Source organism: Gorilla gorilla, chromosome 5, assembly GCF_029281585.2.
Source record: "Gorilla gorilla gorilla isolate KB3781 chromosome 5, NHGRI_mGorGor1-v2.1_pri, whole genome shotgun sequence".
Lineage (NCBI taxonomy): Eukaryota > Metazoa > Chordata > Mammalia > Primates > Hominidae > Gorilla > Gorilla gorilla.
The window spans coordinates 67,223,790-67,246,983 of record NC_073229.2 but is presented as its reverse complement, the minus strand read 5'-3'; the positions used below and the strand labels follow the sequence as shown (position 1 = coordinate 67,246,983).

The 23,194-nt window shown below is 36.7% G+C and overlaps 2 protein-coding genes across 6 annotated transcripts in view; one reads left to right on the top strand and one right to left on the bottom strand.

Moving 5' to 3' along the window:
- The window catches only part of CENPQ (centromere protein Q), a 28,556-nt gene extending 13,762 nt beyond the window's left edge, over positions 1-14,794 (bottom strand). Inside the window, exons 1-5 of one of the 3 annotated variants that reach the window (XM_004044162.5) lie at positions 14,648-14,794; positions 7,808-7,927; positions 7,065-7,119; positions 5,910-6,030; positions 5,234-5,302 (exon numbers count right to left, since the gene is read on the bottom strand). In XM_004044162.5, coding sequence (XP_004044210.3) covers positions 5,234-5,302; positions 5,910-6,030; positions 7,065-7,119; positions 7,808-7,909 — 347 coding nt within the window. In that variant the 5' untranslated portion in view covers positions 7,910-7,927; positions 14,648-14,794. Of the gene's footprint in view, positions 1-5,233; positions 5,303-5,909; positions 6,031-7,064; positions 7,120-7,807; positions 7,950-13,338; positions 13,427-14,647 lie in introns of those variants that run through there. The other 2 variants (XM_031012270.3, XM_055392070.2) reach the window with 2 other exon arrangements.
- Positions 14,509-23,194, top strand: part of MMUT (methylmalonyl-CoA mutase) — a 33,220-nt gene continuing 24,534 nt past the window's right edge. The window contains exons 1-4 of one of the 3 annotated variants that reach the window (XM_004044160.5): positions 14,509-14,998; positions 18,602-19,025; positions 20,050-20,417; positions 21,867-22,024. In XM_004044160.5, the coding sequence (XP_004044208.2) occupies positions 18,641-19,025; positions 20,050-20,417; positions 21,867-22,024 (911 nt within the window). In that variant the 5' untranslated portion in view covers positions 14,509-14,998; positions 18,602-18,640. The remainder of the gene's footprint in view (positions 14,999-18,601; positions 19,026-20,049; positions 20,418-21,866; positions 22,025-23,194) is intronic. The other 2 variants (XM_055392068.2, XM_019029931.4) reach the window with 2 other exon arrangements.

The window sequence follows — 23,194 nt, the reverse complement described above, 5'->3', positions numbered from 1 at the left end:
GTTGAATATAATCTTTTCCAATGAACCAAGGTGATCACTATGAACAGCAACTATTATGTAATAGTCACATTCATAAACTAAACATTAGTATTTGTTCTATATTAAAAAGATCCTAAACAGCTACATTTTCATTATACTTGTATTAGCTTATTTATTATCTTTTTAATATCTTCTTCCTTCTTTAATAATAGGCTGCTATACCTTTAAGCAATTTACAAGCCTGCTTCTAGCAGTTTTTAATTTGTTAAACCTTTCTCAGCAAACTCCCACCCCAACCCAACCCATCTGATTCATTCTTTCTACTTGGCTATTATGGGTTGAAAATTATATTTAAAGAAAAACTAAATAGAATTTGTACTCAAAAGAATTCCTTAAAATAGGTCACAAATATTTCTAGGCAAACTTGAAACTGAGAAGCAGAACATTTTCTTTCTTTCTTTTTTTTTTTATTATACTTTAAGTTCTAGGGTACATGTGCACAACTGTGCAGGTTTGTTACATATGTATACATGTGCCATGTGGTGTGCTGCACCCATTAACTCATCATTTAGCATTAGGTATATCTCCTAATGCTATCCCTCCCCCTCCCCCCACCCCATGACAGGCCCCGGTGTGTGATGATCCCCTTCCTGTGCCCAGGTGTTCTCATTGTTCAATTCACACCTATGAGTGAGAACATGCGGTGTTTGGTTTTTCGTCCTTGTGATAGTTTGCTGAGAATGATGGTTTCCAGCTTCATCCATGTCCCAAGAAAGGACATGAACTCATCCTTTCTTATGGCTGCATAGTATTCCATGGTGTATATGTGCCACATTTTCTTAATCCAGTCTATCAATGATGGACATTTGGGTTGGTTCCAAGTCTTTGCTATTGTGAATAGTGCTGCAATAAACACACATGTTCATGTGTCTTTATAGTAGCATGACTTATAATCCTTTGAGTATGTACCCAGTAATGGGATGGCTAGGTCAAATGGTATTTCTAGTTCTAGATCCTTGAGGAATTGCCACACTGTCTTCCACAATGGTTGAACTAGTTTACAGTCCCACCAACAGTGTAAAAGTGTTCCTATTTCTCCACGTCCTCTCCAGCACCTGTTGTTTCCTGACTTTTTAATGATCACCATTCTAACTGGTGTGAGATGGTATCTCATTGTGGTTTTGATTTGCGTTTCTCTGATGGCCAGTGATGATGAACATTTTTTCATGTGTCTGTTGGCTGCATAAATGTCTTCTTTTCAGAAGTGTCTGTTCATATCCTTGGCCCACTTTGTGATGGGGTTGTTTTTTTCTTGTAAATTTGTTTGAGTTCATTGTAGATTCTGGATATTAACACTTTGTCAGATGAGTAGATTGCAAAAATTTTCTCCCATTCTGTAGGTTGCCTGTTCACTCTGATGGTAGTTTCTTTTGCTGTGCAGAAGCTCTTTAGTTTAATTAGATCCCATTTGTCAATTTTGTCTTTTGTTGCCATTGCTTTTGGTGTTTCGGACATGAAATCCTTGCCCATGCCTATGTCCTGAATGGTAATGCCTAGGTTTTCTTCTAGGGTTTTTATGGTTTTAGGTCTAACATTTAAGTCTTTAATCCATCTTGAATTAATTTTTGTATAAGGTGTAAGGAAGGGATCCAGTTTCAGTTTTCTACATATGGCTAGCCAGTTTTCCCAGCACCATTTATTAAATAGGAATCTTTCCCCATTGCTTGTTTTTGTCAGGTTTGTCAAAGATCAGATGGTTGTAGATGTGTGGTATTATTTCTGAGGGCTCTGTTCTGTTCCATTGGTCTCTATCTCTGTTTTGGTACCAGTACCATGCTGTTTTGTTTACTATAGCCTTTTAGTATAGTTTGAAGTCAGGTAGTGTGATGCCTCCAGCTTTGTTCTTTTTGCTTAGGATTGTCTTGGCAATGTGTGCCCTTTTTTGGTTCCATATGAACTTTAGTTTTTTTTTCCAATTCTGTGAAGAAAGTCATTGGTAGCTTGATAGGGATGGCATTGAATCTATAAATTACCTTGGGCAGTATGGCCATTTTCACAATATTGATTCTTCCCATCCATGAGCATGGAATGTTCTTCCATTTGTTTGTGTCCTCTTTTATTTTGTTGAGCAGTGGTTTGTAGTTCTCCTTGAAGAGGTCCTTCATGTCCCTTGTAAGGTGGATTCCTAGGTATTTTATTCTCTTTGAAGCAATTGTGAATGGGAGTTCACTCATGATTTGGCTGTTTGTCTGTTATTGGTGTATAAGAACGCTTGTGATTGTTGCACATTGATTTTGTATCCTGAGATTTTGCTGAAGTTGCTTATGAGCTTAAGGAGATTTTGGGTTGAGACGATGGGGTTTTCTAGATATACAATCATGTCATCTGCAAACAGGGACAATTTGACTTCCTCTTTTCCTAATTGAATACTCTTTATTTCTTTTTCCTGCCTGATTGCCCTGGCCAGAACTTCCAACACTATGTTGAATAGGATTGGTGAGAGAGGGCATCCCTGTCTTGTGCCAGTTTTCAAAGGGAATGCTTCCAGTTTTTGCCCATTCAGTATGACATTGGCTGTGGATCTGTCATAAAAAGCTCTTATTATTTTCAGATACATCCCCTCAATACCTAATTTATTGAGAGTTTTTAGCATGAAGGGTTGTTGAATTTTGTCAAAGGCCTTTTCTGCATCTATTGAGATAATCATGTGGTTTTTGTCTTTGGTTCGGTTTATATGCTGGATTACGTTTATTGATGTTGAACCAGCCTTGCATCCCCAGGGATGAAGCCCACTTGATCATGGTGGATAAGCTTTTTGATGTGCTGCTGGATTCGGTTTGGCAGTATTTTATTGAGGATTTCTGCATCCATGTGCATCAGGGATATTGGTCTAAAATTCCTTTTTTTTTGTTGTTGTGTCTCTGCCAGGCTTTGATATCAGGATGATGCCAGCCTCATAAAATGAGTTAGGGAGGATCCCCTCCTTTTCTATTGATTGGAATAGTTTCAGAAGGTATGGTTCCAGCTCCTCCTTGTACCTCTGGTAGAATTCGGCTGTGAATCTGTCTGGTCCTGGACTTTTTTTGGTTGGTAGGCTATTAATTGTTGCCTCCATTTCAGAGCCTGTTATTGGTCTATTCAGGGATTCAACTTCTTCCCGGTTTAGTCTTGGGAGGTGTATGTGTCCAGGAATTTATCCATTTCTTCTAGATTTTCTATTTTATTTGCCTAGAGGTGTTTATAGTATTCTCTGATGGTAGTTTGTATCTCTTTGGGATCAGTGGTGATATCCCTTTTATCATTTTTTATTGCATCTATTTGATTCTTCTTTCTTTTCTTATTAGTCTTGCTAGTGGTCTATCAATTTTGTTGATCTTTTCAAAAAATCAGCTCCTGGATTCATTGATTTTTTGAAGGGTTTTTTGGGTCTCTATCTCCTTTAGTTCTGCTCTGATCTTAGTTATTTCTTGCCTTCTGCTAGCTTTTGAAAGTGTTTGCTCTTGCTTCTCTAGTTCTTTCAATTGTGATGTTAGGGTGTCAATTTTTCCTGCTTTCTCTTGTGGGCATTTAGTGCTATAAATTTCCCTCTACACACTGCTTTAAATGTGTCCCAGAGATTCTGGTACGTTGTGTCTTTGTCCTCGTTGGTTTCAAAGAACATCTTTATTTCTGCCTTCATTTCGTTATGTACCCAGTAGTCATTCAGGAGCAGGTTGTTCAGTTTCCATGTAGTTGAGCAGTTTTGAGTGAGTTTCTTAATCCTGAGTTCTAGTTTGATTGCACTGTGGTCTGAGAGACAGTTTGTTATAATTTCTGTTCTTTTACATTTGCTGAGGAGTGCTTCACTTCCAACTATGTGGTCAATTTTGGAATAAGTGCAATGTGGTGCTTAGAAGAATATATATTCTGTTGATTGGGGTGGAGAGTTCTTTAGATGTCTATTAGGTCCGCTTGGTGCAGAGCTGAGTTCAATTACTGTATATCCTTGTTAATTTTCTGTCTGATTGGTCTGTCTAATGTTGACAGTGGGGTGTTAAAGTCTCCCATTATTATTATGTGGGAGCCTAAGTCTCTTTGTAGGTCTCTAAGGACTTGCTTTATGAATCTGGGTGCTCCTGTATTAGGTGCATATATGTTTAGGATAGTTAGCTCTTCTTGTTGAATTGATCCCTTTACCATTATTAACGGTCTTCTTTGTCTCTTTTGATCTTTGTTGGTTTAAAGTCTGTTTTATCAGAGACTAGGATTGCAACCCCTGCCTTTTTTTGTTTTCCATTTGCTTGGTAGATCTTTCTCCATCCCTGTATTTTGAGCCTATGTGTATCTCTGCACATGAGATGGGTCTCCTGAATACAGCACACTGATGGGTTTTGACTCTATCCAATTAGCCAGTCTGTGTCTTTTAACTGGAGCATTTAGCCCATTTACATTTAAGGTTAATATTGTTATGTGTGAATTTGATCCTGTCATTATGATATTAGCTGGTTATTTTGCTCGTTAGTTGATGCAGTTTCTTCCTAGCATCGATGGTCTTTACAATTTGGCATGTTTTTGCAGTGGCTGGTACCGGTTTTTCCTTTCCATGTTTAGGGCTTCCTTCAGAAGCTCTTTTAGGGCAGGCCTGGTGGTGACAAAATCTCTCAGCATTTGCTTGTCTGTAAAGGATTTTATTTCTCCTTCACTTATGAAGCTTAGTTTCTTATAAAAAGAAAAAGTTGTGTAAATACTAGAGAAAAGTAATTATTGAAAATCACAGGCAGTGGTGTGCCTTTTAAGAACTCCTGAGAAGAAATCTCCATTGGTGATTTACCATAAGATGAAGAGCAATAACATCTTAGAAAATTATACTTGTTGCTCATGCAAATAATTTAAGACAATATGAAGTGGAAAAACACAGCAATAGGGTAAATATCAGATAGATAAGAGTGGTGAACTATTAACTTCAAATTATTAAAAATGAAGTTGAAGGGAGTTCAAGTTGACAAAACTGTTTTCAAATTCTGATATGGAAGAGTGAACCGTGGAAACAGAATTTCGTGATTTTCAGGGTTTTTTTTGTAAGTTCCCCTTAAACTTATTTGAGAAACATGTGGAGCAGCAGTTTAGAAAAAAGAGAAAATATACTTCCAAGTTGTTCACCTTCTTTAAAAAAAAAGAAAAACTTACATTCCACAAGTGTCTGTTTGGCAACATAGAAAGAAGTCAGGTTTTTAAAAATTATGTTTTAATCATTTTAATTATGCAATAGTATTACCTTTTCTTCAGGAAGTTGAGATGGTATTGTATTTCTTCTTTTTCTTTAATACTGTTACTCAAAATTGTCCTAGAAAAGAAAAAAAGATGGAATAAATAGTAGTCTGATGCACAAATCATACATTCTTTGTACTTTTTCTCTCTGATTTCTCTCAAGTGCCCCTCCCCACTAGCCAGGCAAAATCAATCACTTTTCCTTTCATATTAAAGACACTTTAAACAGAAGTACAATGAAAAAAATTCTTCTTATATATATATTTTGCCACACTGTACTGTAATAATTTATATGCCTGGCTCTTCTGATAGAATTTGCTCCACAATGGCAGAATTCTGTCTTATTTTCTCTGTATCCCCTCCAGTGTGGTAGCTTCTATGTAAAGTGTCACTTTGAACTCAACTTCTTCCTAAAGAATCTCTATTGACAAAAATTAAAATTTTATTGATAGCAAGTCAGGCCACAAACACTTGCTTTTATTTCACCAATGGAATTTCAGGTTTCTAAAATTAACAAAGACTTTTCTGCTGAAGGCAAATACCGTCACATTAATTTTATCTTCTTCCGAAATAGAAATATACTCTATTACCTTAAAATAGATAGCAATATTTAAAAGAATAATATCCATAGGAAACACCTAAATGGGAACCAAAAGAATGAAATGGAAAAATTTTATACTCACATTATTACTGATTCCATCATAGTTTGCAAATGGTCTCTGGTACTCTTTGACAGAGGTTGCCAGGTTTTTCTCTTGCTGGCTGCTATCTTTACATGTTTTAGGTTAGTGTGCTTTGTTTGTCCTGTCGTTAGTAATAGAAGAGGCTCTGATCAATCTAGATGTTTTACATGTTTTTGCTTAAAAACGGAATGTTTTCATCTAAAAAAGCTTATGAAATTAGCAGAACAAAATATTATAAAGCTGTATAAACTGTTTAATTTACTTTTTATCACACAGCTGTAACATCCCAGGTGTTGAATATGAATATGCTTTCTATTGATAAGTCAACAGAAATACTACCAAGTGATAATAGAAATAATTTTAAATGAAGAATCAAACTTTAATTATGAAAAGTTTCATTCTCAGAAATGGCCTAAATTCTTTAAACATTTCATTGAGAGGACCAGGAAACTATTTTCCAAATGTTGGATGGCAACTGGAACAAAACAGACTAATCAAACCACAAATAGATAGTGTCAACTATGCTGTTGGTACTGTTCTACTTATTAGGTATTAAAAAAAGGAAGAAATAGTACTGGATCTCATGAAAATGAGTGTTGGAGAGAAGGGATATTGAACACATTATAGGTGTGCAAAGCATACAAGAGGAAAAAAAAGTATTGTACACTATGGCAGTATAAAACCAGAGGACCTAACCTAGTGTTGGCTGAGGAGACGTAGAGAATCCTTCCATGAAACAGTGATGTTTAAGCAAAGGCAACTACTCTAAACTAGTTTACTCCAAACAAACTTATAATAATGGTTCCAAACTAATCTATACAGAACAGAAAGCATATTTGTCTTGAAGAAAAATTCATACGTTTGTATTTATATCACAGATCACTAATAATTCAGGCTGTGGGCCACTTTGATTTTCTCTATTTCCTATCAACTCAGTGGCATTGAAGCCTCTACAGTATTTCGTCAGAGGTGCTAAGTAAAATTTCAGTTGACCAAAATAACTAACCACTACTACATATTCTTACAAAAATGCAAATGTAGTTGTTTATTAGTATCTTTTGCAGAACTCATAAACAAGATGCTGAACATTTTTTCACGAATGTAGATATAGCTTGATATAGAAGCAGGTTAAACAAGGTAATAGAAAAGAAATACCTTCAGAAGACAGATCTTTCAGATGATTTTTATTTTTTTTCACTGTGTTTCTAACCTAGAGGGAAAAACACATGCATAAACATAAACAGAATTAAACATCAGATAAAAGGATCCTGCTTTTACAATAGATTTTTATACATGTCAAAGAGTATTCATATAATTTCTAGTACATAGAAAAAATGTATGTTGCTACTTCTAAAGAAAAATGGTGTATATTTATCACAGAGAGGACGTACTAAAGCAATTCTTGACAATGATGATAATAACAGAATTTTATACAGTGTCAAATTACTCACTTTGCCTATGAAATAATGTTATATACTTTACCTCCAAAACAAATATAGGCATTGCCTAATGAGTAGGGTAAAACCTGAAACTTTTTTTTTTTTTTTTTTTTTTTGAGACGGAGTCTCACTCTTTTCGCCCAGGCTGGAGTGCAGTGGCACAAACTCGGTTCACTGCAACCTCTGCCTCCTGGGTTCAAGCAATTCTGCTGCTTCAACCTCCTCCCGAGTAGCTGAGATTACAGGTGCGCACCACCACACCTGGCTAATTTTTTGTATTTTTTTTTTTTTTTTTTTAAGTAGAGACGGGGTTTCATCGTGTTAGCCAGGATGGTTTCGATCTCCTGACCTCATGATCCACGCACCTCGGCCTCCCAAAGTGCTGGGATTACAGTCATGAGCCATAGTGCTTGGCCACAGTCGAAGATTTCTAAATGAGAAACTTGATATTTTCATTACCTTATTCTCTGACAACACAACTTCCTCATTATCCTTTTTTCTCTTTGGATTTCTTTTTAACTGTTGAGCATTTTTCTTGGAAGCATTTGCTTTACCAGACATCTTGATCTAAACACAGTGCTTCGAAAAAAAAAAAGAAAATCTGTAAAGATGAAAATAATACAAAAAAAGCTAAAGCCTTGCACAATGCTTTGTTTAAAAAACTATCCTATAAATGTTCCACATTCTCTTTTTTTTTTTTTTTAAAGAAAAATCATAATAAAAGTTTGGGGATAGTATTGTATGCTTTTAAACAAGCATTTTTTAAAAGAAATAATTTTCACTCTTATCAGAATATGGATATCTAATTCAATTTCATTCCTAGAAATTAACTTCCATTTGTATGGATTTTAGAAAATCATTTAAAAATGCTTTTGTATCTCTTATTTTATACTCTATCGTATGATAACATCCTCTCCATGTTTAAGTCCAAGGAAATAGAAATATAAAGTAGTCACAGATAATGTCAGTTCAAGGAGTAAAGCCTAGGTCTTGTTATTTTAAGTAATAAATTTACCATTACCCAATTTTTGCCAAAAATGGAAGGAGACACTTTTTAGGATTATACCATCAATCTATGTGGAAATTCATGTGTTAGTCTGACACTATTAAGAATTTAAACTGCAATCCTATCTGGGCTATGTGCATTTTAACACGAGTACAGAAATGTACTGAATACCCTGCCCTCCCACAAATTACAAAACAGACATGGGATTGGAAATGGGGATGTTGATAAAATTTAGAGTAATTTTCCCTCTTTTATTACCAAACTCATTTCTGATAAAAGGAACAGAAGAATGAAATACTTATTCTTGCATTACACCATAAGAAGTGGATAGAAGTTAGGTGCAGTATACAAGGAAATATGTATATGCACATATTAGCTATATATGCCTAGAAAATATATATATACACATATAAACATATACACATATTAGCCATAGCTAGATATACAGATAAATTATTCATCATTTATTTTCTAAACATTCAGAATTATTATACTGATACAGTTTAAATATATGTGCAGATTTAGAGAAAGACAATGATAAATCTATCCTCTCAAACGTTAAAAGTTTCAAACTCCCCTCCACCCAAGACTGGAAAAAAAACTGGGAAAGAATTAACAGAAAGATCACAAACTACATTTAGCAACCACATATCACACCAGTTACAAAAAGCAGTGGAAGTCAAAATATCACTTTACCCTGCTCTTGAACAATGTGATACCTTACCAAACACTCATTCTCTATCTTGTGTTCAATTTCTAAAATGCCTAATTACCTCAACTTTACATCTACACCCTTATACTTCCCCTACTTAAAAACCCATCCACATGACAGAATTTCACTTGTAGATCTCTCCTGGAAGGGCTGACATGTACAATAGTTCAAGTTGTTCACTGAATAAGAGCATCCAGGTGAAGGGACAAGGAACAGCCGAGATTTTAGATTAAAAATGGTACACATTCCTTCTCACGATTGTTAATGAGCAGTGAGGTCTATGTTCCCTTGTCTTAAATCTTGGCAGACTCTGAAGCTGTTTGAGCAGTAGAATATAGTAGAAGTGATTCTGTTCTAGCTTACTGGCTTAGACATGAAGAGACTGGCAACTTTGACTTCTTCTTGCTTAGAAACACTTTGCTTTTTTTTTGAGAAGTCTTGCACTGTCGCTTGGGCTGGAGTGCAGTGGTGCGATCTCGGCTCACTGCTGCAACCTCTGCCTCCCAGGTTTAAGCGATTCTCCTGCCTCAGCCTTCCGAGTAGCTGGGACTACAGGCACCCGCCACCATGCCCAGCTAATTTTCTGTATTTTTAGTAGAGACGGGGTTTCACCATGCTGTTCAGGCCGGTCTCAAACTCCTGACCGCAAGTGATCCTCCTGCCTCGGCCTCCCAAAGCACTGAGATTACAGGCGTGAGCCACTGAGCCCGGCCAACACTTGCTCTTATAACCCAGCCACCACCATAGGAGGAAGGCCAACACCGAGAGGAACTGAAACCCCAGGAAAGTCTTAGCTGAGCTCCCAGCCAAGAGCCAGCACCAACTTGCCAGTCTGGTACATGTACCTAAGTCAATATGCTGCAGCCCACACTGCGTGGACAAGACATGAGCAAGCGCTGCCTAGTCCCTCCCAATCCCAAATTTTGGAACAAATTAATTGAGTAAAAAATTTACCCCAATACGTTCTGTGGAACATTCAAACTCTTTGCCATGCCATTTTTAGTCCTTAACAACCTAACTCTGCCTACCTTTTCATACTTCTCTCCTACTACTCCTTAATCAAATCTCCCTCTCTAGCTAGATTTGATGATTTCCTGAACACACTCTGAGTAATTCTGCCTCCCAAACATACACTGTACCTTCCACCTGAGCAGCTCTCTTCTGTCTCTGCCCACCCTCTCAGATAATGAGCCACCTTCTTTTCAAAATCTTCCTAACTATTCTACTTCATTTCTCTCTAAGTCTGTGGGTCTTTTGCTCTGTCTCATTTGGTACTTATTTATAGCTTGGGTCCATTAATCATTTTCTTCTTGATATTCTTTATTAAAATAACATGTAATTTAGTGCTACTCCAAATCTCATTCAAACTGTTTGCCATAATCCGTTCAAGTGTGGAAATTGAAGGTAATCATTTAGAAACTTTTATAGCAATTTGATAGAGTAATTTTATGCACATTGAACCTTATCATAAAATAATTAGCCTTGTCTTTGCCATATCATTTTCTAGTAATTAGTATTTTTTAAAAAAAGACTTTTTTCAGAACAGTTTTAGGTTTACAGAAAATTGAGCAAAACATACAGAAACTTCTTATATAATCCCTGCCCTTCCCCATTCCCTGCAACCTCTAGTATTAACATCACACACCAAACTGGTACATTTGCTGTAATTGTTGACACATCATATTACCCAAAATCCATTGTTTACATCAGAGTTCACTCCTGGTATTATACCACAAGGGAGTTTGACTAATAATTGATTTTTAATTGCATTTTACAAAAGTATCAGTTATGACTGATTAGAAATAAAAAGCAAAACTGGTCTAACAGAGTTTGAGAAGTACTGTTAACAATGAAACCTACTTGAGGCACTAGACTATAGCACAAAGTTTCTCAACCTCAGCACTATTAACATTTTAGATGGATCATTCTTTGTTGTGGAGACTGTGGTGTGTATTGTAGGATGTTTAGCAGCATGCTTGGGTCTACGTACACCGTCAGATGCTAGAATACTTCCAACCCCTGAGTAGAGCCAATTAAAATTGTTTCCAGACATTGCCAAATGTCTCCTGGGTCAAAATCAACCCAGGTTGAGAACACTACCATAATGGTTAAGAGCAGTCCTGCAACGAGGGTAAATTGTTCAAGCTCCAAATCTAGCCCTGCCACTTACTTAACTGTATATCTTTGGGCAAGTAAATTAACTCATTTTCCCCATTAGTAAAATGATTAATAAAAGTACTAACATTAAAGGCTTTTGTAAAGCAAAAATGATTTAACAAAGAATATATAAACCACCTAGAACAGTATTTGAGACACAGTAAGAATCCAATAAACAAAAGACATTGTTTCTACCACTTCTGGGCTACTCGCAGTGCATATAAAAATGAATAGGTATTTTGTCCCGTTCTTAGATCCAAGGGAAACCACAGCTTAGTGATAGTGCACAGGTAGAGACAGATATGAAAATAATTACTATGTATATTTATAAATGTTATAAAGAGGCAAGTGAGCGAATGACTGTCTTAAACTGGTTTGTGCTATGGGTAAGAATGTACAGGCATAACTCTTTTTATTGTGTTTCACTTTATTGAGCCTCGCAGACACTGTATTTTGTTGTTGTTGTCTTACAAACTAAAGGTTTGTGGCAAGCCTGCACTGAACAACTATATTGATGCCATTTTTCCAACAGATTGTGCTCACTCTTCATGTTTCTGTGTCATATTTTGATAACTCTCATAATATTTCAAACCTTTTCATTATTATATCTGTTATGGTGATTGATGTTACTCTGTAATTGTTTTGGGGCACTATGAACCATGCCAATATCAGACAGAGAACTTAATAGGTAAATGTTGCGTGTGTTCTGACTGCTCCACCAACTGGCTGTTCCCTGCCTCTCTCCCTCTCCTTAGGCCTCCCTATTCCCTGAGACACAATGATATTGAAATTAGGCCATTTAATAACCCTACAATGGCCTCTAAGTGTTCAAGTGAAAGCAAAAATCACACCTCTCTCACTTTAAATTAAAAGCTAGAAATGTTTAAGCAAGGTGAGGTAGGCACGTCAAAAGCCAAGATAGGCTGGAAACTACACCAGTTAGCCAAGCTGTGAATGCAAAGGAAAAGTTCTTGAATGAAATTTAAAGTGCTATTCCAGTGAAGACATGAATGATAAGAAAGCAAAAACAGCCTTATTACTGATAGGGAGAAAGTTTGAGTGGTCTGGGATTGAAGATCAAACTAGCCACAACACGCCCTTAAACCAAAGACGAATTCATGGCAAGGTCTTAACTCACTTCAATTCTATGAAAGCTGAGAGAGGTGAGAAAGTTGTAGCAAAAGAGCTTGAAGCTAGCAGAGGTTGGTTCCTGAGGTTTAAGGAAATAAGCTATCTGCATAACATGAAAGTACAAAGTGAAGCAGCAAGTGCTGATGCAGAAACTGCAGCAAGTTATCCAGTTCTAGGTAAGATAATTGATGAAGGGGCTACACTAAACAACAGATTTTCAATGAAGACAAAACAGCCTTCTATTGGAAGATACTGTCTAGGACTTTCATATCTAGAAAGAAGTCATTGCCTGGCTTCAAAGCTTCAAAAGACAGGCTGACTCTCTTGTAGGGGCTAATATGGGTGGTAACTTGAAGCCAATGCTCATTGACCATTCTGAAATATCCTAGAGCTCTTATTCTTTTAAATCTACTCTGTCTGTGCTCTGGAAATGGAAGAACAAAGCATGAGTGACAGCACATCTGTTTACAGCACGGTTTACTGAGTATTTTAAGCCCATCTTTGAGACCTACAGCTCACAAAAAGATTCCTTTCAAAATAATACTGCTCAGTGACCACGTACTTGGTCACCCAAGAGCTCTGATAGAGATGTACAAGGAGATTAATGCTGTTTTCATGTCTGCTAACACAACATCCATTCTGCAGCCCATGAATCAAAGAATAATTTTGACTTTCAAGTTATATTATTTAAGAAATACATTTTGTAAAGCTATAGCTGCCCTAGACAGTGATTCCTCTGATGGATCTGGGCAAAATAAATTGAAAACTTCTGGAAATGATTCACCATCCCAAATGCTAGTAAGAACATTCATGATTCATGGGAGGAGGTCAAAATATCAACATTAACAGAAGTTTGGAAAAAGTTTATTCCAACCCTCATGGATGACTTTGTAAAGGTCATGACTTTGTTCAAGACTTCAGTGGAGAAAGTGATGAAAGATCTGGTGGCAATAGCAAGAGAAATAGTGGAGCCTGAATATGTACCTGAATTGCTGCAATCTCATAAAACTAGTGGAAAAGAAGTTGCTTCTTATGAATGAGCGAAGTTCTTGAGATGGAATCTACTCCTGGTGAAGATGCTGTGAATATTCTTGAAATATCAACAAAGAATTCAGAATATAACAAAACCTTAGTTGCTAAAGCAATGGTAGGGGTTAAGAGGATTTACTCTAATTTTGAAAGAAGTTCTACAGTGGGTAAAATGCTTTCAAACAGCATCGCATGCTACAGAGAAATCTTTAGTGAATGGAAGAGTCAACTGCTGTACAAAATTCATTATTTTGTTATTTTAAGAAACTGCCACAGCAACTCCAATCTTCAGCAACCATCACCCTGACTGGTCAACAGCCATCAACATCAAGCAAGACCCTCCACCGGCAAAAAGATTAGGACTTGCTGAAGGCTGAGATGATTGGTAGCATTTTTTAGCAATAAAATATTTTAAAATTACAGCATGTAATTTTTTTTTACACATAATGCTATTGCACACTTAATAGGTTACAATACTGTGTAAATACTACTGTTATATGCACTGGGAAACCAAAAAATTCGTGTGACAGGCTTTATTGGTCTGGAACCGACCCCGCAATATCTCGGAAGTATGTTGGTACATTATTCATAGAAAAAGTATTAGTCTAATAACATGTTGAAATATTTAGCCAAAAAGTAGAAAAATGAAGCATCCAAGGGAAAACAGTAAAACTCGGACGGCGGAAAGCTCGGAAAAAAAAAACAAAAAACAAAAAACCTGGCGTGTTCAGGGACAGGAAAATCCAGCGAGGCTTTTAATGTGTATAAGAGAAGTGAAAAGAAATAAGGCTAGTACAGTAGTTTGCCGCCAGACTATATGCTTTAGGAGAGAGGGAGGCATTCTAGGTTGTCTTGTTTTCCTTACCAGCTTGTTGATACTCATGGGGCTCAATTATCTCAATTTAGACCTCTATGTGGGCACAAGAGTGAGTAGGACTCCTGGAGAAACACAGACACTAATGTCCAAGGCTGCACTTGACTTCACTAGTGCCCGCGGGAGAAATTTAGCAATGAGGATGAGCCATGAGGATGATTCGGGAGAAATAGGGAGGAAGTATTCATGGCTTTGCTCCCTCCCCCCTAATCAAACATCTCAATCTCAGGATCCTAAGGGCAGACCTTTTAGGACATCGGGCATTTCCGTGAGCAATCCCCCCTCGCTATCCTCAAATGCAAACTGCGGAGTCTGCCACAAACGCGTTGGCTTTAAAACTCATCCCTGAACTTTAGATCCACCCAGCCGGTTAAGGATATCACGACTCACCACTGATTCTTCTTGCACCCTTCTGGGAGCCGCGCTTAGAGTAATTCGCGCCCAAACATTCGTAAACAGAGGAGACCCGGAAGTGGGCGGGAAGAAAGCGGAAACGGGCATCTAACCCTACCCCTAAACGTCATCAGGAATGCGCCCATGAGAGCGCTATTAGATTGGCTGGAGGGAGGGCGGTGTCGGCCTACGCCCCCAGAGTCTTCCGGCTGACGCTGGCGGTGGAGCGGTTTGTGTGGGCTTGGTGAGGGCGGGGAGGCCTGGCTGTGTGGATGTGTGACAGGTGAGGCGGGGGACGCAGAAGTGCAGCCGCCCTCTCCCACAGCGGAGTCCAAAACAGGCCTACCAGTGAGTAGGACGTACACCTTTCAGATCGCTCCATTCTTCTGGCTCCTGTCCCTCCTCTACCCCTGTATTTTGAACTTTTGTCCTTTCTCTCCCGCTCTGTCCTTTACTTCTGTCTTCTTTACCTTCCTACTGTGACGGGATCCCACTCTCTGCCTTCTCCTTAGGTTTAGATTTTCACTTCGACAAACCTCTCGTTTTGGGGGAAGTCCCTGGCAATTCGGAGGTACTTCTGGAAAGAAGGTGCTTTTAATACTTTAGGGGCCATGTCGGTATCTTCTTTGGCCACTTAAGCACCCTGAACTGTTCCCGTTGGCAGAGGTCACTTTTTGTATGGTTCCAAAGGGATGCGCCTGCTTCATGGCTGCCTCCCTTCTAGGTTGTGGGTTATGTTATTGTCAGGGTTTTTCTAAGAGTTTTCGGGACTAAAAGTGATTTTCTGTGTGTAAACAGGCTTAAGAGTGTAAACAGTGTTAAGAGTGAGAAGTAGAATAGAAAAGACAGGTCTAAATTGACATAAGAGCTTACATTACTAACTCGTTCTCAGTTTTATCTAGAAAGAAGGTGGTCTTAGGGAAGCTCGAAGCCCTGGATAACGTATGTGTGTAAAGTTTTAAACCACTTGATGATTTTCTCCCAATATAATTTTGTGTTTAATGGTGTACTTATGCTAATATCAAATATAATTTTCATGCCCTATGTTTCCATCTCCAAACCCAACTGGTTGAACATCAAAGTACCTTCTTGAAGTATTAATGTGCAATCATACGTCAGCAGCCAAAGCTTGAAACTTACTGGTTCAAGAAATGTTTTTCTCACTGATTTGTTTTTGAGGTGTGGGGGTGGGATTAATCATTGCTCTTTAACTCATTTTAGTTGTCAGTAACATATTTGCTTTGCATGTTGTTTCTTTGAATGCTTGAGGCCTCTCTTGATGGTCTTCTGAGAAAATTCAGAGGTCGTATTGCCATCCGCAGTAGTTGTGTTTTTATCTAAAAATGGTGTCTGTTTCCAGCCTCCACCAATTCACATGTGATTTTCAGGAAGGCACTTAAACGGGGCTCTTTCGTATTAGTTGTTCAGATTTAGGAAAGCCCACGTGAAATGAGTGTGATATTTCCTGCCAACAGTTTAGTCTCAGGTGGTTTTCAAATTACCTTTTACAGGATTACTATTGAAACAGTTTAGTTGTAGCTTCATTATTTTTTCATCCACCTTTTAAGCTAGTAAATGTAGTGGATGGCTTGCAAAAAGATGGATGACAAGGACCCCATGGATTTAAAGAATAAAAATCGTGCTAGTATTAAAAAATGGAAGGTTTTTTTGTTTTGTTTTGAGACGGGGTCTCTCTCTGTTGCCCAGGTTGGAGTGCAGTGGCACGATCTCTGCTCACTGCAACCTCTGCTTCCCGGGTTGAAGTGATTCTCATGCCTCAGCCTCCTGAGTACCTGGGATTACTGGCGTGCGCCACCATGCCCAGCTAATTTTTGTATTTTTAGTAGAGACTGGGTTTCACCGTGTTGGCCAGGCTGGTCTTGAACCCCTGACCTCAAATGATCCACCCGCCTCGGCCTCCTGAAGCGCCGGGATTCCAGGCGTGAACCACCATGCCCAGCCTCTTTTTTGTTATGTTTCCATTTAGACTTTGTTCTATGTACTTTTTACATAGTTGAACCTATTGCACTTACAATTATGTGTCTTGAGTCTTTTACTTACTACTTTTTGAGTTTGTTTCTCTTTTTTTGGGAAACTATGCATAACACATTTTTAACTTTTTACTTATACATATATTTACAGAAACTGCATAAAACATAACTGTATAATTTGATGAATTTCCACAAACAGAATATATCTATGTAAGTGGCAATCAGATCAAGACCATTACCCCCAAAAGCCCCTCTCTTGGTCCTGTCGTATTCTAGCAACCATTAAGTAACCATTCTTCTGACTTCTGACATCAAAGATTAGTTTTGCCAGCTTTCTAAACATATTTTAATAACTACATGAAATTCTATCATTTGTATATGCTGTAATTCACTTATTCATATGTTATGAGATACTTATGATTTTCCTAAGTTTTCTCTATTACAAATAAAACTATAGGAAACATCTATTTTATATATTACTACAGAAGCTTTCCCAGGAGTGATGTTCCTCAGTGGAATGGCATAAACATTTCTGAAGCATTTCATTTCATGTATATTGACAATTTACTTTCCAAAGTAGTTAAAATAGTTAATACTGTCACCAGTGGTTTATGTCTCTTGTTTAACGACCCCATAATAAGTGTTGAGTATTGATTTCATTTAAGCTTTACTAAACTGATAGGTAAGAAGTGGTATGGAAAATAAAACTTAAAACTCCCTTTACTTGTTGCCTTATCCAGTATAAAACACATAGTATAGTGAATATATTAATGTTTGTATCTCAATATCTTTTTAAACAATGGGCTCTATATATTTAGGCTGTATGACTCTGACAAGTTTTAGTAATGCAGGTAAACAGTTTACGGCTTTTTGAGGTGGGATTTTGATCAAGCGACTTTATTTCTCTGAGCCTCAGTTTCTACATCTGGAAAATGATGACGCTGAACCCAGCAACCTAGTATAAAAGTCTATGCTAGTTATCCAGAATATGCAGCTCTAATGTTGGAGCAGTTTATGAACTAGCACAGAAGTAGATTACTGAAGAGGCCATTTAGCTCACCTTATGGGTTCTGGGATGAGTTGTGAGCGTATTAGTTAAATGCAAGGACTTTGAAACAGGCTGCATAGGTTACCAATCAATGCTGGCTCTTCTGTGCCTCAGTTTCCTAATCTGTAAAATAAGGATAATAATAGTACCTACCTCTTAGGGGTATTGTAAAGATTAAAATTGCTACTCTCTGTGATGTCTTTATAGCCTTCTATGTTACTGGCACATAGAAACGATGCAAATTGGAGATAATGCCTTAGCTGAATTAGCCAGAGAAGAACATTTTAGGCAGAAGGAAGAGCAAGAACAAATTCAGAAAACTTTGACATATGTGCAGCCAACTGTAGGTAATCCAGTATTTCTAGTGCACAAAATGCATAAAGAGAACAAAGACAGAGATGGGTCTGAGGGGGAAACAGAGACCAGTTCATGAAGGCCTTGAATGCCTGTTTGTCTTATTCATCACTTTTTTCTCCATTACCCAACATAATGTCGGTCATAAACTGATATTTAATAAAAGCACTTTGAATGAAAAAATTAATTAGGAGGCTGTAGTATATCTTCCACATGATACAGAGTCTTTGAAAAATTCCATGAGGAGTGTGACATAGTCATATTTACATTGATGTCATTGTATGGAAGGGATTCGTATAGAATGGAGTAGAAGGGGGGTAAGACTGGTCAGTAAGACCAGCTAAGAGGCTACTGAGGAAAAAGACTGGAACTACAGGACTGATAGTAATTGTGAAGAAGAGGGGCCAAAGTTATAAAATATCAGGTGCAGGAAGCAGAAAAGGGGAAGAAATGAAATCAGACTAATACATCCTCTTTGTTTTCTGTTCCTTTCTTATGAGTAGCTCCTATTTCCCACCCCCTCTTCTAAATGTTTTTACTCTATGTTTCTTTTTCTAGGTCAGTTCTTATTTCTGTTGGGTGTTTCCATGCTCCACCATGTTAAGAGCTAAGAATCAGCTTTTTTTACTTTCACCTCACTACCTGAGGCAGGTAAAAGAATCATCAGGCTCCAGGCTCATACGGCAACGACTTCTACACCAGCAACAGCCCCTTCACCCAGAATGGGCTGCCCTGGCTAAAAAGCAGCTGAAAGGCAAAAACCCAGAAGACCTAATATGGCACACCCCGGAAGGGATCTCTATAAAACCCTTGTATTCCAAGAGAGATACTATGGACTTACCTGAAGAACTTCCAGGAGTGAAGCCATTCACACGTGGACCATATCCTACCATGTATACCTTTAGGCCCTGGACCATCCGCCAGTATGCTGGTTTTAGTACTGTGGAAGAAAGCAATAAGTTCTATAAGGACAACATTAAGGGTGAGATTTTAATGTGAGACATAATATTTATGATAAGTCATATACCTCCTAGTTTTTTTATTTTTTGGGGGTTAATCTCTGTAAAGATGATATTCACTCTATAATTTTGTAGTTAAAGACTATACTCTGAAAAAAGTGGATTTTTTTTAACTTCTGTGGTCAAAAAGATAAGTGAATTAGAATAAGGTGCTAAATTTTTGAAAGAAAACAACACATGCACGTTGTTTAAAAGGAATTAGATGAGGTAAAGTTGCATGAAGAAAAGAACACATTAGCTTTGCCTTCGAAAAATGTTCAATTAACATTGTTGGGATAGCGATTGGAGAGGAAGATAGTTTAGATGATGCCCAAAGAAAGTGTAAATGTGATAACGTGGTACAAACATATTCAGTGCAACCTGGCATTCATTCACTGAAAATTATCTTAACTATTATTTCTTCTTTCTGAGCTGTAATAAAATTGTACTGTTTGAATACTAAACTTGTAGATTTATAAGTTTGTATTGCCCATGGAAGGTTGAACTTACATTTAGTATAGACTATTTTAGTTATTTAAAAATTTTGTACGATGGTCATAATTCTGTTTTCCAGAATATTTGAATAGCCAGGAATCCTTTGTGACCATATTAGATAAAAGAACAAAATAGTAAGCAAGCATACAAATGCTAAGTTATTTTTACCATATATGAACAGCCAGATCTTTTCATGAATTTTAGAAATATTTCAATCAAGTACCATATCTTCAGATAGACACGAGATGATTGAGATTTGTTGTTTCTTCCATTCTTTCCTTTAGTGAGGTCTGGAACTAAATTTGTGCATTTTGGCACAAGGGAAACAACTGACTCTCTTAAGAAGTGAAGTATCTTTATTTAAGTTGGTTTTGACATGTATGAGCATGAAAATAGTTGTTATAAAAGTATACTGTTATGAGATGAATCAACATTTTTAGTAGTGTTAAAGTAAATCATTTTACCTTGATTCCAGACTCTTGAATCTTACATTATTTTTCTTTATGTATTTAGCTGGTCAGCAGGGATTATCAGTTGCCTTTGATCTGGCGACACATCGTGGCTATGATTCAGACAACCCTCGAGTTCGTGGTGATGTTGGAATGGCTGGAGTTGCTATTGACACTGTGGAAGATACCAAAATTCTTTTTGATGGAATTCCTTTAGAAAAAATGTCAGTTTCCATGACTATGAATGGGGCAGTTATTCCAGTTCTTGCAAATTTTATAGTAACTGGAGAAGAACAAGGTGTACCTAAAGAGACACTTACTGGTACCATCCAAAATGATATACTAAAGGAATTTATGGTTCGAAATACATACATTTTTCCTCCAGAACCATCCATGAAAATTATTGCTGACATCTTTGAATATACAGCAAAGGTATACTTCATGGTTATTATAGGTTTTTCTATAGTTCCTTGAATGTAGGAATTTTTACAACATGCTATAACTGAATTTAAAAATTTAGTCTGAGTAATATAAATTTAGAATGTTTTGTTATTGTTACTTTTTGTTTTTAATGTACTAATTTTATGTTCTGTGATTACTTGCAGGAATCTGGGCAACAGATCTTTATTGTGTTTTCTTTATTCCTAAAATTTAACTCTGATAATTGTTAGATTCAAGGAGGTCTTCTACTTACATTTTTAAATTTCCCTCCAAAATTCAGATGCAGTTGTGAAGTAGACACTGGTATTAGACAAATGGGGATTGGAATATCAGCTTTATTTCTGCTAATAGCTGAATTGGAAGATATCACTTATCACTCATATCTGCAACCTCAAGGAGGTCCCTAATATTCGCCCCGAATTAGGCTCATCTTTCCCAATAAGAATGATGGGAAAAGTCCTTCCATAGGGACACATTTTCCTCCTTCATTTTCCTGTGAGCAATTTGTTTATATTTCCCCCCGTTATTCACACTTTGCTTCTTACCAGCAATGCGCTGCTTCTCCTTACCTACGTTAAAGTTAGATCATTATTTCATGGCACAGAGAAAATCGTCATCAACCCTTTTTATCTCTATCAACCCTTGTAATTACTGTTATCTCCAAACTCTAGCAAGCATTGCGTAGCAAGCCTTGTATGTTTGGTTAACTCTTGGTAAAGATAGTTTTTCTTGGCTGTGCAGGATATGTGTGATGTACTCTACCTAACATCAAATTTTAGGGGAATAGTGGAAATACAGTTTTTGTAGTGATTGTGGTGGAAAGAACCTGTCTGGGATATGCTTAGTATTAAATGTCACAGTAAATCAAACTGAAATATTTGATTTTTAAAGCCATGCATTTTATCCCATTTTGTTTCAACATATAGTACTAAGAATCAAATCATTTTATTTTTTTTCCTACTATGTACTTATTCATGTTTGATGCCTTCATTCAAATTAGAAAAGTAATAACTAGTAAATAATAATAAATTTATACATCTTAAGCAGATTAACCCAAGGTTTGGGTCTACAACCTCTTATGAGGTCCCAGTCATTGGTTTGGAATTATAAATGCCTCATTTAGTTCTCAGGCCAAAGGTTACATTCCTAACCTCAGCTAGCTAATTCCACAATTTAAACTTTCAGAATGGTTAGTATAAATTCTTGTCCACCAGAAAAATAAAGTAGGTACAGTCCTGATGATGGTTCATGGACGAACCATTTAAATTGGAAAGCAAATTAAATGTAACAAATAAGCATTAAATATTTTGTTAACATTATGAACTACCAAGTTTGAGTTTAACATCATTTTAAAATAATATTTATGCTTAGAAAGTGGATTTAATAGAACTTTTTAATATTTTTACTTATTCACTGTTAAAATTTTTTTTTTTTATGTAGCACATGCCAAAATTTAATTCAATTTCAATTAGTGGATACCATATGCAGGAAGCAGGGGCTGATGCCATTCTGGAGCTGGCCTATACTTTAGCAGATGGATTGGAGTACTCTAGAACTGGACTCCAGGCTGGCCTGACAATTGATGAATTTGCACCAAGGTGAGTAAATTAAACCTAGATATTGTTTCAACATTAAGAAATGCATAGGACCATTTTATATATTGATAAAATGAATTTATAAATATAAATGTCAGGCTAGATTTAGATTTTCTTGTATTTTATCTGAGTGATAATGAGAGAAAAAGCCAATATTTCTAATAAAAAATAGAATTAAATTTGGCTGTACTTCTTTGTAAATTCGAGGAATATCTTGTCTCCAGCTATTTAGAGAACACAATTAAGTTGCATGTTTTAACAAATTACATTAAAATGTAAACATAATGTTGAGACAGTTTTTTCTAATTTTTCCATTTTAGAATATAGAACTCATCTATTATTATTTTTTTTCTGTTGCACTATCTAATGTAATGTTTTGGGATCCACTGTGCTGTTGAAACATTTGTTTCACAACAGTTTCTTAATAATGTTGTATGAAAAATATGGGAAAACTTAAATGAAGTTTATGAAATATTTAAATTTGGAAGTCGAAAGTCATTCAGTGGTTCAATCAGTACAGCAATCACTTGCTAAGCTTTGCTGTGCCAAACACTAGCCTATATGCTGACAATACAACATGTAGAAAACATAGCTTCTGCCTTTAGTGTTTATAGACTAATGAAATGCTCCTTTGTACCAGGGATTTGTGTACTTACTGTGACAGCAGTTCCCAAAGTGTGGTCTAAGAACAGTTGGGCATTGCTAAGACTCTTTCTGGGATATTTGAGATCAAAACTGTTTTTATGCTTATATTAGAGCTTTATTTGCCTTTTTCACTTTCATTTTCTCAAGAATTTATAGTGATGTTTTTCAGAAGCTACACGATATGTGATATTGCAACAGATTGCAGAAACAGATATGAGACTCCAGCTGTTTTCTCTTAAGCCATACATTGAAGAGATTTGCAAAAATGTAAAACAATGATGATTTTATTTTATATATATATATTTTTTAAGAAGCATACTTATTTTTCATAAGAAATGTTACTAATGTTAACATGTTGTGGGTTTATTTTTATTTGATTTGATGATTATTGAGATAGGATCTTGCTCTGTTGCACATGCTGGAGTGCAATGGCATGATCACTGCTCATTGCAGCCTCAGCCTGCCAGGCTTAAGCGTTCCTCCCACCTCAGGCTCCCAAGTAGCTGTGACTACAGGTGTGTGCCACCA